We start from the raw sequence: 16,219 nt of genomic DNA, 5'->3' as shown, positions 1-16,219 counted from the left end.
TCTGGAGTGGCAGAGCACAGCCAACCCACCTGTGGGTCAAATGCTCTCACAGTGAGCAAGGTCTGCACTGCCAAACACAAGACCAATGGTACCCTCTGGCTCATATCCACACCGCTTTGAAATACCTCCCCTACTGCAAACCGGTCACTTCCACACCTGACAGCATCTGCTAGAGGGGTGTGGGGCCTCATTATCTGGCCCTGCACACCTAACACCATTAGCACCTTTCATACCTTTCAAAGTATCCGAAACAGTCTGGAGACTACACTCTAACCAAGAAATACAGCATTTTCAGAGCATGGAAGCGAGCACTGCATGTTGTGCACGTTCAGAAATCCAGATGACCACATTGGGAGAGTGCTGAGGAATGGCAAAAGCCAAAAAAATTGTACATACTGCCTCCAAAACGGACTATTTAAAAACAAAGCCTAGCTATTCTCTTGAAGAGACCTTCTGGAAAAGAACAAAGAACAAAGAACCAGGGAGAGAGCTAGCCATTTATCAGAGCAGATATCTGGATCTTCACTGGGTTCCCTGGCCCTCTCCAGTATTGCACTGTGGAGGTATCCCAAGAAATTAAAACTTTGGAATGACTACAATGAAGAGAAGAATGTAAAGCATGTTTACCAAACTTGAGAGTGAGGACAGAAAGCAAGCTGCAAGAAATGCAGTTGCATTAATTGCTGGGAGGTACTTACTTAACTCAAGCTGCTCCTTACGCTAACAGACTATTCCTTTCCTGTACTTACATTATCTTATTCCAGGTAGCACTGTACTGTGCCATACAGTCATATACAATCAGAGAAACAGAGTAAAACTGTTGTAAATTGCTGGCATCAAAATGACTCCATAGGTTTTAATTTCATATTAGTAGCAACAAATTTGCAACACTTCACTTTCCTGCCCAGAAATGACAAACTTAATTTTTTTATTAAATTCATGAATCAGCACATGATTTATTATCTCCACTGTATATGGTGAAAGACTGAGGCACAGGTGGGTTGTGATTTACCCTCAGAGTATATAGCAAAGGACACAGCCACAACATTGTTAGAGGTGTCATACACATAATTGTACTGATAGGGCAAGAGGTAATGGGTTTAAACTGGAAGAAGGTAGATTTAGATTAAGTATTAGGAAAAAATTCTTTACCGTGAGGATGGTGAGACACTGGAAGAAGTTGCTTCATTCCTGGAAGTGTTCAAGGCCAGGTTGGACGGGACTTTGAGCCACCTGATCTAGTGGGAGGTGTCCCTGCCCATGGCAGGGGGGTTGGAATGAGGTGACCTTTAAGGTCCCTTCCAACCCAAACCTTTCTATCATTCTATGAATTCTATGATAGTTTCAGTATAAGCAATACTAGTTTATTCAAATAAAGTCTGCCCATATTGGTTCACCTTTATAATTGGGTTCACTTTTACAAGAGGAAATAACAAAATCTATTAAAAATGTAAAGGCTGAAAAGCTTCTTTCCCAGACATGTTAATGTTTAAAACAGCTATACATATCAGACAATAATCACATTTTAGGTTGCAATTTATTGACTATATGGTTCTGTGATCCCTCAAATATTTAATGTGAAGTTAGATGCCTGTTATAGAAGACTACGCTAGCTGTTCCGACATGGAAAACATGAGAAATATCTAACAATGACATAAGGACTTGGATGAAGAACATAAATATTGTGATACCTGCCGCCCTCTTCCCACAAGCAAACTCAGGCAGGTCAGGCACAGGTATGGAAGAGCCACAGCTGTACCTACGTGCTGGTGTTCTAACAACTCAAAGGTTTTGCAGGCTTGGGCAACCTCCTCTTAAGTCAAGCATTCATTTACATAACCCATGAAAAAAAAAAACCTCTATTAGGAAGCAATACTTGGCAAAACAGCAAATGATGGAAAAGGGTGAGACATGTAAAGAAGTTACTACGAGATAACCAAGGGTTTGCCCCACAATGCACCACAGCAGATATACCTATGCATGTCGTTACCTCATGATGAGTATTTGATTAACTGAGGTAACCTCTGCCTAAATGTAAAAGGATTAGGTAATTTATATTTTCTGTGGGAGAAGCACCATAGTGAGAGCAGATCAAATGCAGTAAGTTTCCCCTACACTTTATTATCACTCTCAAAGTAGTTCAAAGCGTTATCAAACTTTTAAAGTGCTATCAAAGTTCTAAATGACCTTTGAACCTGTAGTCATTTACATCTGTTACAAATGAATGAAGAGAGGAGGGGGGAAACAATTTTCTTCTCCTCCTAAATTAACTTTTCACGAAGATAATTCAAGACAGCCTAAACCAGCTGTGAATCAATATAAAAAATTCAAAATAGGCAAAATTACGGTCTTTAAACAAGTGATCTATTGAAAATAATAGCTCTGCAGACTGGTTTTCCACAACATTTGCATGATGGCGTATTTCGCCACCTGGACATCTACTGATCGCTTCTCCAGCACATATAAATGTGAGCTTGTCATCATTTGGCCTACACTTATACACAGGGACCTACATCACAGATGGGAAATTTTGAAGGATCTGGTGGTGGAAAAGGTTTGAAAAATTGGTGTTCCACAGTGTATACTTGAAATAAAATAAAAAAGATTTAAGCAAGTGGTGAGGTTTTACCATCAACCATGTATGACCCAGCTAACCCGCCCCAGGGCCAGCACAGCACTGGCAGCCCCTTCCCTGGGTGTTCATGGGCAGAGGCTCTCGGGGTGTTGAGGCCAGCACCTGGGTCCCAGCCCTGGTCCCTTTGGAGCTTTCAGCCAAGCTTCTGCTGGTGGGACAAGACGGGCTGCCAGGCCCTGCCCTACCGCCCCAGGGCTCCCACCACCCCCAGCCATCACGGCACCCTGACAGCTACCAATGCCTTCCTACGGCTTCTTTTATCACATCTCCTCCATGATTATGCCATTTCACAATACCTGTGTTTTGTAACTGACGGACAAGTTGGTAGGAGGAATGACGATGGGTTGGGTGAGGAATATTCTTTTTTGCATTAGATGAGGGGGTTTGTCTTTTTGAAGGCTGCAAAATGACCCTCCCGATCCAGGGCATGAACCAGTCGCTATTGAAGAGAGCTTGGTGGGAACTCTCCCTTCTGGGCAAGCTATTTCGTACTTATCCAACATTACCTTGCCTTCTGTGGTATCTCACACTTCTGGAACCACACAAAAATTAAAGAAAATATTGAAATTCTGACACATGTGGTAACAATTCTCCATCCACCTTTCAGATTCCTAGAATACATTTAACACATGGGGTTTAATTCCACTTTAGATATGTTTTTACAGGTTTGTAGACGTTATGGGACACAGTCTTGGGTTTTAACAAAAGCTTCACAAAGGGAAAGAAGAGAAGTACACTATAAACAACAACAGAGCTATACAACATTGTGGATGTCAAATTCCAAATTTTCAGCAGTTTAAAAGTGCTGATGTATTCCAAAACACAGTCCTGTTATTTCTAATAATAAAATTATGTTATATCATCATTTAGTTAATTATTCACAAATAATAGCTCGGATTTTGCATCTCCTGTTGCTTAAATAGTATGTCTACCTTGCCTTTCCCCCCCATCCATATATATTTTTTTTATTATTAGGTTGCTGATACCTTAGCCCAAGACATTTAGGGCTGAAGCATAAAACATACAAGTAGAAACTAAAGAACAGGGTTTGTAATTTAGCCTGGAAAAAAGTAGGTGGTAGTGGGCATGTAATCACATCCTCAGATGCAAACGCTTTTCTTCTTGGGGTCTAAGGTTATGGATTGTGTTACCCAATGGTTGCGCTGTTTGTACTAGGGCTGGATGTAGTTGTACTGTGAGGAAACAGGCTGCCTGAGTTGGGCTCCTGAGCAGTTCCCTCCCCCCTGACTTTGTCTGCCCGAGTTCCACAAGCCTGTGCATACCTACAGCTAGGATATGGTTAAATTGTCCTTCCACCTTGAGCTATTCCTAGTAAAATACTCAAAACACAATGTCAGGGTTTGGGCAACTCAACAATTCTGGTTGGTATTACTAAGTCAGGAGGAAGCTGTTATTACGCAAACTGCTGTCCTGGGGATGCTTCTTTGTAGATGCACTGAGCCACACCACACGCCACATCCTGTCACCTAATGGAGGTTATGTATGAACCCATGTCCATGAGGCACATGGAGTTGTGGGTCAGGATAGACTGCTCTTAGGGGGTCATGCCTCCTAGTGGCACATCCCCTTGCTTGCAGAGCAGCGTCATGGCCTCAAGATCACAGAATCATGGGTTAGGATGACAGGACAATTCAGGTCAGAAGGCACCTCAGCAGTCCTTCCTCCTTCTCAAAGTAGGCTCAGCCAGGAGCTCAACCATGTGCTTGGTGCTTTATTCAGTTGTGCCTTGAAAAGCTCCAGGGATGGGGACCACACAACCTCCCTGGGCAACCTGTGCTACTGCCTCGGTGTTCTTGAGGAAAATCTTCTCCTTATATCCAGCATGAATATGTCTTGCTTCAGCTTGCGCCTGTTGTCTGTTGTCTTCCCATCATGCACCATTATAAAGAACCTGGCTCCACCTTCTCAAGGACTTCCCCATAGGTACTGGGGGGCTGCTGCTAGGTGCCCCTGAAGATGTCTCACCTCCAGGCCCTCAGCCTCTCCTCACAGGACAAGTGCTCCAGCCCCAACTACCCTGATGGCCTCCGCTGAACTTGCTTCACTTTGTTGACATCTTTCTTGTACTTGGAACCCAAAAGCAGACACAGTATTCTAGATGTGGCCTAATAAAGGGGGATAATTGCTTCCCGCTTACTTCATGGGCTGTGCAACCGTTAATACAACCCAGGACGCTGTTGACCTTTGCTGCCAGGGCACATGGAGGGCTCAGTGTCCAGCTTCTTGCTTACCACAACCCCATTTGCCAGGAGTAAAGGGCTGATGGATTGCAGATAAGTTGGCTACCTACGCTTGAAATGTGGAATCTATGACAGACATCAGAGCCACACTACAACTGAGAGAGAAGCACATTTTGGAGCAAGACGTCATAACGTGCTGACCTCAACAGTGAGGTTCTTGCTTAGAATGTGAGACTAGACAGACCTGATTCTTTACTGACAGGGCTGTAAGCACCTAGACGAGAGAGAGGTGGAGAGGGGTAACATTGGAAGTCAACAACCACTTTTCAGTCATCAGTAGTTATATTAAGGATGCTATCTAACTTGTCTTCAATAAAAGGCTTTGTTTAGTGGGACACGTTCAAACGCTTAACAACAAAGCCAAAATGATGCAACAGAACACAGAAATGCAATTAAATATTGAGCAAGGGATAACAGAAGGCAGATGCACATTTGTTGCTGTACAGGAACAAAGGTAGAGGCTGGGCCCAGACCGATGAAAGTACAAATCCTCCTAAAAACCAGAACCTGCATGCTCTCAAGGAACTGCACAAAAAGATCTTTAACTATCCCTGTTCAAAGAAGCTCTAACAAGGCAAGTAAGTTGATTTCTCTGTATTTTGTGTGTAGTCTGGTCTTTTGGAGTTGGTAAAAGGAAAGGACAGGAGGATTCTGTGCTACATCTCTTTGTGTGCGTGTACAAACACGTGTTCTCAGAGGTACTGGCAGCCCTTTAAAGATCAAACAGTAGACCAAATTCCCACACAGCTGGCGCTCTCCCAGGATGTGTACCTAAATCTCTGGGGAACTGAAAGAAACCACTCTAGGCCCAAAAGGGCAGACAGATTATAAGTGGGTTGCAGTTTTCATAAGGGATACTAAAGTTGGGTTCTGTAACACATACACTAAACAGTTGTGTTATCTAGCATCCTGACACACGAGAGGAGATAATTCAGTCAGATGCAAAAGCTCAGTTCCTCCCTCTATAAAACAACCCTTACACGAATGGTTCCCCTAGATTTACAACAAGTAACGCACATCCAAATCACAAATACATGTTTGCAATTAGTCTTCTATTAAAACAGAGAATAAACAAAAATAGATACATATGAATACATAAATGTGTATCCATGCATATCCTACACACAAAAATCCAATAAGCACTGCAGAACACTAACATCTCTTGAAAAAGCAATAAAATTAAATTATGTGGTTGGTATTTGCAGTTTCATGAGATTCAACAAGGCAACAACTCCTTATATCCAGCATATTTATCCCAAAAGTGATCTAATTCACTTTTTAAAATTCACGAGCATAATGTGGCACTCAAAACCACATACAATTACACCATCATTGGGGAAAAAGTCCTGCAGCAAGTAATATTAAATGTAGCATCGCTGTGATGTGATTTCATTATGTTGTTGGCTCATTAGCATATGGTATGTAGAAGGAAAATAATGATTACAGAGCTCTTGAAATGCCACATTAATGTCAGCTACCATTACAACAGGATGAGGAGTAAGAAATGGTGTGCGCATGAAGATGGTCTTTCAGAATGACGTAATACAGTTGGCCCACAACTCTTCTACACATGAATACAGTGACAGAAAATGTAAGGGTAATGAGTGATTTTTTTCATTTCACATATTGTTCAACAACTTTTAATTACAACCCTAGTCTTCCATTCCATCAAAGTAACATGAGGAAGACTGCAAGATTTTATTTGTAGAACAATGGGCTGTTGACTCACTGGTTTTACAGAAGGTGGAGAATGTTAGTTTTCACTGCCTCAAATACTCAAGGGCATTATTAAAGTGGTTTGAAAAAACTAACTGCAGCAGATAAAACTGATGATAAAATGCTTTTAAATAATATTTGGAATTAAAAATTAGGGGGAAAAAACCAAAAATGCCATCTGCAAAAAACACTGTATAATAAACATGTATGTACTCAACGTATATAAAATTGTCCACATGCAATCATGAACAATATTAACTGTCTTCTAAGGAAGTTCCAGATAAATATGCAAATGAAAGCCTCCCGTCCTAAACTTTCAAAATCATGTAAAATCCTTGTGCTACTACATTTGAAAGCAAAACTCCTGTTCAATCAATGTGAGCAGAACCCTTTCTGTTTCTAAATCTCATAGTTACACAGGTAGTCTTGGAAATGTGTAAAGACTTAACAGAAATCCAGTCTCATATCTGGATCAATCCTGAACTTCCAGAAAGTAATCTGCTAGATTATACCCAACACACTTTGCTCTTCTGGTATAAATCAGTACCAGAGAAACAATCAAGCCTTGAAACATATCATCATATGTCTGACCTTGTTTCTCAAACCTACCAAAATGAGGACTGGGATGTAACCTGAGAGGTCTTCTACTCCAGCACCTTCATCTAATGCAGGATCATGTTTAGTAGACATTCGGGAAGCAGATCAAGTTGCCACGAGGTAATGAGCCTATTGCTTGAGATAAACGACCACGTTGGCACATTAAAATAGAACACATTATCCAAAACTTCGCTAAAAAAGGTGTAAGCAACTGCTTATTAACACTCAGACTAGATTGTAGGTCCTCCCTCAGGGAAATTAAGCCACTTCTTAAGACTGATAAAATGATTCCACAATTCCCCTTAGTACCTGTTCCAGCAACCCTTATGGACACAAGACTGACGTAGCATCCACCTTAAATTTTAATTTGCGCAGCCAAAACTTATGTATGGTCTTTCTTTAAAGGGGGATACATGAAGGCTAGGTGGCTGTTAGGCTCTCACTCCGGGTACTTCGACTGTTTCTCACAGTTAATCTTTTCTAAGCATCTTAATATTCCTAATGCCATTCTGTGGATTGTAAACTGTGTGCCAAAGCAAGAAGGACATGTTATTCCAGCTGATACCTGATCAGTACCTCAGCTGCAGGAGTATATGTAACCTTTTGACTTATCTATGATACTTCACAGTTAAAAGCCCAGCCACAATACTGCTGACACAGTGATCCCCAGGTACCTTTTTTGCAGTCTGTTGCCTCTTCCTTTATGTTTGAAATGTTGATTTTCTTTCCCCTAAGCACCGTACCTTGTTTACTGAATTTGTTCATATTGATTTCTGGCCATTATATCCCTTTTTCAAGAACACTTTAAATCAGAAACCTATTCCTCAAAGTGTTTCAGTATCACATGAAAATTTTACAAGAGTAATCCCCCTTCTGTCAATTAATGAAAGTATTGAACAGCAACAGTCAGGACAGAGAGACAGCTCTGTAGGTAGCATCCCGTTTGACAGAACCTCCTACTTGGACAGAGAACTTAAAATTCCTTTTTAATGTGTTTCCACTTCAAACTGATTTCATCTTACTTACCTCTATCTACTTTACTTATGAAAATGTGGGACAATATCAGAAGTCTCACTGAAATGAAACCACATATACCTAAATTCACTGCCACTCTCTCCCCCCCATTTTCTCTGCACAGGGAGTCACCCTCTAAAAAATGGCCTAAGAGGACAGAAGCAGTGTGGATGCACCAAGATGAAAATATGGAACCTTAGACTTTAATTTTTCATTTTCATTTTCATCTTATATTTTTTAAATCATATTTTCCAAGACCTATCCTTTGAGTCAAGCTTCTGTAGTTTGTCCTTAGATCTCTTATTCTGAAAGAGGATAAGATGTCAAAGTTTTCTGGCTTGGAAAACCTCTGCCCATAGGTGCTGTAGAAAAGCTGATTTGAGGCAGATTTGCAAGGGAAATCCTAAGATTGCAGTGATGTGAAAAGGCAATGGCAAGAAGAGCTTATCATTAACATTACTGCATTCTGGTGAAGAGGATAAAAATAAGAACCAAATTCTGGTTTATTTGTACTCATCACCTGGCTGTCTCAGAACTGCTTATTTACATCAGAAACCCAAACAGGCAGAAAAAAAAGCAGCTGTGCAATTCCATGGGTGCTCCTCTAGAACTGCAAAATGGTGATAAGAGAAATAAAAAAAAGTAGAAATGACATGACCCAAGCCCTACAATTACAGTTGGTTGCAGCTTTTCAGCTGTGTCGCTCCAGATCCTAGGAGACAGGACAAAATCCAAGTAACACTGCTTCTGCTCTTCAGTTGCAGCAAATCACTTCAGCATACAACTATCCTGAAATCAGTACCTGCCCACCTGACCCACAGGCAAGAAGACGGCAGAATTAACACAACAGCAATACCCAGGGTTGCGTCTGAACTGTCCCATCATCACATCTCCATCTGTTCTCAGTGCACATTTGAGCAGAAAAAAGAAAACTGAATCTCTGAATCCCCATTAACATGAAGAACAAATGGAACAGATTTGTAAAGTGAAACAACTAGCCCTAAGGATCTGATGTCCATCCTGTAAGGATTTCAGGAGGTTTTACACTGAACCGGTTCCAGCATGATACCATGGACTGCATGTACTGGGTGTACTTGTACATTCCTAGTACATCTGGTTTAGGTTCATTCAAAGGGAATGCATTTTGTGTGCTGTGGGGTCACTCTGTAATGTAAACCAAAGCTTAGTAATCGAGGAATACTTGTTTCAAAAGCATAATATACACGGACCTGACGATGCTAAAGGGTGCTGAAGTCTTTGCATTCATTAGGTCTGCCGTTCCCTTTGCAAGGAACCGTACTGGTTTTGTTGCCAAGGCCCTCCTCCCACTGCAAACAGGAGACAGACAGTGCCCGAGACATACAATTGAAGCATTCATGGCAGAGAAATGAGTTCAGCTGTGTGAAAATTTTGAAAATTGCACAGTACTTTTTTCAGGCCAAATTTACCTTCACAAAAGGAGTGGATGACACAAATTATTTTTTTAAGCTGCATTATGATCAGCTCCTGGATCAGTTCAGCAGATAAATTGTGCAAAGTATGGAGCATATTAAGCCACTGATACTAGTACAAATACAATGCTGCAATGTGATGGACAATGGAGAGGTGGATGTCCCTAGGCATGCTTCAGACCTGGAAGCAATACCTTGTTTTAGCTCAGTATTGAACGTGTGCTAATGAATCCTTTCAGAGACTATCTAGCTCTTCACAGGGCTGGCCCGTGTATCCCTCCACAGCACTGTAGGGCTAGGTCCAACAAGGAACACGCTACAGAGAAAGCCAGGTGGTTGTAAAAAGAGATAACCTGTGTCTGCTGGGCACGGTGACCAAGTTTAGTGCCAGTCCTGTTGAGTAGGCAGCAGCAGTCTCCTCAGAGGGGCTGGGAAGCTGAAGGAGCAGGGTGAGGTGAGGCCCTAAGGCTGAAGGGGAGAAGGAGGAGATGGCAGCCAGAGGACAATAAGAGGCTGAAGAGCATGTGTCAGGCCAGGGAGGCGGTGACAACAGAGCTGTGGTTGTGGTAGCAGCCCAGACACAGGAAGGTGAGGTGAAGAGGCGGGGAGGAGATTGCGGCAGTGATTAGTGTCTCTTTGCCTCTCCTTGCTGCACTCCTTTTGCATTTTTGGAGGACTTTAACGCACTGTGAGCAGCACTTCAGGAATGGGCCACCTGCCACATCCTCCTGCAATCTGGAGCACCAGGAAGATGGCGCAGAAACCCCACCAGCTCGGCAGCAGCTGCATTTCTCTGGGTGTAGCCTATGTCATTTGGATTGACTGATTGGTTTGTTTATTTATTTCCAGGATGTCCCAGTCCCAAGTCACCTCGGATAATAAATAACAAACTACTTGATTCCACCTTTCTAAAACCTGAACTTACCATGGTTTTCCAGATCATAGTTGAACAGATACTTCTCAAGTGTGTTGGCTGATTGCTGTGATTAAGAAAACCACTTATTTTCTGCCCTTTGCAACGTTCCAAAAAAAACCCAAAGGAATTTTAATATACTCAACTAAAACATTTTATGTGATTCTGTCTTTTGGTAATCATTTGTCCTGTAATTCGTAAGTACTACACAATGTTACCAGTTTTAAAAAAAAAGTTATTTTGATTCTTCCCCATCTGCACTTGTTTGAAGCTACTTTCATTCAAGTGGTAAGGAAGAATGCAATAAAAGTGTTCCTTGTATTTGTACTACAAACTCAAATATTTCAGGAAAGTTACTTGAATAACATCTGATTATGCTAAAAATAGCTTTTTATTTTTCCTATGGTGATCTCAGTCAAGCCTGCGGCTCCACTGTTCAAGCACAGGCCTGCGCAACTTACGCCCAGTGGCCAGATGCAGCTTGCAGCATGTTTTATCTCGCTCATGCTGGAGACGCACAAACAGGTTGGTACATTTTAACAAGCTGCTGCGCCTAACACATTCCTAGTAAGTGACTTTGAGAAGGCTCCTAAAACCGCAGTTACTCCACCATCCTTCACATCGCAGTGAGCAGGCAGAAGTGCTGGTCTGGGGAAGGGAAGGGCTCGGTAGGAGCAGGGAGAAGCAGAGACCCCTGGTTGGAAGCCAGGCTGGGAAGGCACGTGATAAAAGCAAGAAGGCAAGAAGCACGGTGAGCCCAGGGTAGGGACTGCTTTGGAAAACCTAACATAAAATAAAATGTCGGGCATTGCACTGGTGGAAGCTGGTGTGCTCCCCACACTTTTAAGAGGGAATGGGCTGAGGGCGTGTGAACATGATAGTAGGGCCCACCTCAGACACAGCTACAGCACCTGTGGGTAATCCCTGAGACCGCACCTGCATCATTCTGGGAACAAACCCAGGTATCTCACACAACTGCAACACAGCACTGGTAAATCAAGATATCGAATGACCCACCTATTCATCTGAATTCTGCAGGCCTGTCATTTCCAAACCTGAGGTTCAGTTCAAGGTGTTGTGTGTGTTTTTTTTTTTTTAAGTAAGCTTTTCTTTCTGTCTTTCTCATTTAGTTCTCAAAGCCAAAGCATTCCAGTGTACCAAGAACATGGATGGAGCCAGGCAAGCAGGGCCAACGCACACTCCCTTGCAGAAACAATTACTCCTAAGCCGTGCTTCGATCCAACCCGCACGGCTTTCACAGACGTCGCTACTCAAAAGACCCAGTTAACTTCGTTTCCACCGGGACCCGCCGCTCCGTAACCACCCCGCTCCCACCCCGCCCCAAGGCAGACCCCGGCCCGCTGAAGGCCACCCTTGCGGGCGGGCGCAGCCGGGAGCCGCGGACCCTCCGGAGGCGGCGGGGCCGCACGCAGAGCGGAGCGGGGCTGGGCGAGCAGCCGCGGCAGCCCCAGCACGCCAAACCGGCGGGACCCAGGGCCGCCGTACGCCGCTGCCTCAGACCCCCCCGCCGTTACCTTGTACTGGCGGAAGCCATCCAGCTGCCGGCCGCTGACATACCGCCACATCGCCGCGCCGGGAAGGCGGCCGGGGGGGACGGATGGAGGCGGCGGGGCCGGGGGCGGGCGGAGGGAGGCTCCCCGGCCGCGCCCCTCGGCGCGGCCGGGGAGCCTCCCTCCGCCCGCCCCCGGCCCCGCCGCCTCCCTCCGATGTTTTATTTTAAGTAACGTGTTTTAGAAACGGGTGACAGTGAGGATTAAGGATTTTACTGCCCTTTCCCCCCCCCAGCACCGACCTGCCTCTTTCATCTCTTTATTACAGCACCCGCACCGCGTCGCAGCACGCTCCAAAGTAGCCGGCTGCAACAAGGTCTTTCACCAGCTCATACCAACATACTCTTCACGCCAGTACCTCTGTTGCCTCCTCCTAGTCTCTCCACACCCAGGGCGCACTCTCTCTTCTCCCTGCTTCTTCCTCCTCTCTCTCACTTGGCTGCCCAACCATTTAACAGAACCAGCCACAGCTGCACCTTATCTACATCAGCCAACCCACCGCCCCTGAAGCCAGCCCACAGCTGTATATTATCAATGATAACGAACCCAGCTTCATTCCTTTACACTTCCCCCTTAATATTTCATACCTTATGTTTTTAACAATTATTACAACCTTTTTACAAATACATTTTTCATACAGCCCTCTATAATTCCTCTACAGCACCAGAGCCCTTCATGCTGCGTGGGCCCCCAGTGTGTTCTGCACCTCTGACCTCAAGGGGAGCGAGGCACTGGTGTGGGCAAGGGACTGGGAAACATCGGCAGTAACGTTTCAGCTGCAAATGCATTTAAGTAGATGGCGTGACACCTTGCGTTACCTTTGCTGTACGCTATTAGATGGAGGGTTGAAATCATACACGTCGGGGTCTGAGATCTTATTGACCAAATGGAATCTACCCAGAAAGGAAATCAATGAAAATCCATTACTCACGCCCCACGAGCTCTTCCAGACACCTAATGCATTGTGAGAGCCAGTGTTATTTTACAGACTATGCAGGTTTGATAGGAATTATATAAAAGTTAAAATTGCTAAGTGCAAACCGTATACAGTGGTTCTTGTTCTGTGTTATTAACCACACATTAATCACCTGAGATATGCTTACACCTACATTCTGCTTCCAGCAGCAGCAGCTGAACTTCTGCTCTTGAAAGCAACTCAAAACTCTTAACACATGGCTTCAGGTTACTGAATTACAGCTCGATTCTAGTTAGGAAAGCTAGTCTTTGGAGCTCATATTTTTCAGGAGCCAACTCTAATTTCATTTTGTGTTTATAGATTTTGAACATAGATTAGTGTTCCTGGATTTTGATTTCAGATCCTCCTCACTTCCCATTGTTATTATTGTATTTTAAAGTCGTATGATGCTATTGAATCAATCTACAAGGGTACCCAAGAAAAGACTCATGACTGCTACTGTACTCAGTGCAATTTTTTTACGCAAGTAAGTTCCTAAAACTGACCAAACCATTTTATAGTTATCACTTTCACTTCTTAACTCCAACACTCATAACCCTCAAACACAAAAGCAGAAATTTGGCTGGACAACTATTAGGAGTGTGATGGACAGCAGTAGAATAGGTGTTTCCTTTTCTGAAAGGTAGAAGGTAGCAAAGTATTTTTTTCTCTCTGCAGGCCTCTAAATTTATGTCAAAAAGTTGTGTGGTCACAAAGATATAGATGTAGAAGCTATATAGATATAGCAGATAAAGAACACAAGTTTTATTTCCTATCCTCCTCTCAAAACTGTCTTGGTGATAAAGGAAACACTTCTTTAAAAAACCCGCATAAATACCCCACTAAACAGAGAATGTAAAAGATTACACATATGTAAAAATGCGATTTCACAAACTAATGCCTCCGCATGTTCTCTGTCTGCTAACGTGCACATCAAAGGAGGCAGCATTAGATAAGCTATACTGAAGAGAGGGAAACAGACTGGCGACTAGGTAAGGAACCTCACAGAGCAAGGTATGACACAAGTCATGCAACATTTGAGAATACTGTGGAAATTATACTGACATCAAAGGTGCTAGCCTTTGATTTAAGAAACTTCCTTGATTTAAGCATCACAATCCATACCAATGGCTGGCCCCAGCACGCAGGCTAGCCAAGCCCAGCAAGCAAAACCCACAGCCACGTGGTTTACTGCTCAGCCACGTGGTTTACTGCTACACCTGATGTTCTCACTGTTTCCGTGCATACTCATAGATATGTTTAGAGGTTTTTCTATGGTTTTATTTTGCAATCTGAGATGTTTTATTAGAGTTCTTTTCAGGACAATTGTTTGAGCTGTGATCCAAGCTGTCTGTCCTACATGCAGGATGGTGGGAAGAGCAGTGAAAGCAGCCTTAGTGCTGTAGCACATTCTCTTGTGTCTTTTCTGGAAAACTGAGTTGTAGCCTGAGTAAAGAGGAGTTCTAACTGGCACCAGTGAGTATTACAACCTGAACAAACTTCCATTTCATGAGCTTGAGTGTGGATGAGGCAAATACTAAGACAAAGGCCCAAATCAGAGCACAGTTAACTTTCAGTATAGCAAAAGTTGGAAGTATTTTAACAGCTGTGGCCAGAACGTTTGTGACAGTTCAGACTTTACTAAGTAAAGGACCCAGACATGACTCTCTGCAGCTCAGGGGAAATAATTCAAGGCCAGATTTGAATCCAGTGAATCAGCTGGAGAATTCTCAGGTCTTCAGTGCTGTTTACTAATTATGTGTAATACTGGGAGGAAAGCAGTGATTTATTATTTTGAAAGAGTGGGCATATTGTACCACTGGTACATGCAAGAAGAAGTTAAAAGGAACAGCTGTTCCACAGATATGAATGGTATTTGTTTAAAAAAGAAATCAAACATCAATACAAGTTATGTTCTTAATCCATCAAAATGGTAGGCAAAGAGATGAGGACTCAGGATAGCTTAGAATATATCTTTGACTTTCAGTTTTCACCCTGTTACAAGTTAGATGAAGAAATTAGTAATGATGGAGCTTCTTGCATAGGGAAAATTTGAAGGTAGCCATTCCTGAGATTAACCCATGGGACTCATCATCACAGAGGACCCTTTAAACAGACAGCTTAATCTTTGCTTCCTCTGCTGCAGATCACAGCTCCTTAGGGGTTTGCTCCATATTGTCATGGTGATGAAAGAAAAAGTCTTAAAATATCACATCACTAGTTAATATACTGTACTAATAAATAAAACAGGCTTGAATCCATTCTCAGGCTCTGAGGGCAAGTGGCATGGTACATCTTGTGGCCTTTTAGTTAAACTCTCTACTTCCAAGTCAGGGCAGCCTTGTCCACACTGCCTACTGCAAAAAAGTCCTGGCACATGCTATCTCCAAAACAGTGCCAGGGGCACTGCTTGGGAATATGCCAGCTGGCAGGGCCTGATCCAGGCCAGGGAGGCTGCTGACAACTCAGCAGCAAGGACAATCACAGGAGAGCACTCAAGCTTGTGCTCTGGCTCCCTCCAGTTTGGTGATGGGGAAGCTTGGTGACCACTGGACCCAGCTGTCCACACTGCTTACATGTTTACCTTCTTCCTAGCTATGCTCTGCATCACGCCAGCTCACTTCAGGCTGCTGTGGAGCAGCTAGCCTCAAACAGTATGGGTGCACACAAATCCATGCCAGTCAGCCTTTTTTCCCCTCAACAGTGTAGCTATTCTTGGCTTAAGTGATGCTTACTTATTAAACTGAAAAGACCTTCTTGACTGCAGAGAGTCAGCAGACCCCATCCACTTTTCAGCATCTTATCTGGGCATGGCATTGCTTACGGTTTTTCGAGAACAGCCTTTGTAAAGTCTTCAGCACAAGGGTACACCATAGTTATGATTAAACCAATTACGCTAAAGTAGTATTAATACTGGAGCTAAAAGAGATAATTCAGTTGCTGAAGTTACTAAAATATATAAAGTGCAAAGTGTAAATGCAAAATTACCTCAGTAATTTTATATCTTGTTGAATTTAACAGCAAGAACTTTGGTGGGAGTAAACAGGTCTAATTTTGAAGTTTAAAAAGTGCCATATTTTCCAGCTCTGAATATGTGCCTGCATTT

At 43.2% G+C, this 16,219-nt stretch overlaps 1 protein-coding gene across 2 annotated transcripts in view; it reads right to left on the bottom strand.

The window, feature by feature from the left end:
- LOC130145708 (ethanolaminephosphotransferase 1-like) overlaps positions 1-12,230 on the bottom strand; it is a 57,751-nt gene extending 45,521 nt beyond the window's left edge. For both annotated transcript variants that reach the window (XR_008820649.1, XM_056330940.1), the window contains exon 1: positions 12,123-12,230. Coding sequence is in view for 1 of the 2 variants with exons in the window: in XM_056330940.1 (XP_056186915.1) it covers positions 12,123-12,173 (51 nt within the window). In the remaining variant the exon portion in view is untranslated. The remainder of the gene's footprint in view (positions 1-12,122) is intronic.
- Positions 12,231-16,219: the final 3,989 nt, after the last annotated feature.

This window comes from Falco biarmicus, chromosome 3 (assembly GCF_023638135.1).
Source record: "Falco biarmicus isolate bFalBia1 chromosome 3, bFalBia1.pri, whole genome shotgun sequence".
NCBI lineage: Eukaryota > Metazoa > Chordata > Aves > Falconiformes > Falconidae > Falco > Falco biarmicus.
The sequence above is the reverse complement of the archived record's forward strand: the minus strand, read 5'-3'. Positions and strand labels throughout refer to the sequence as shown.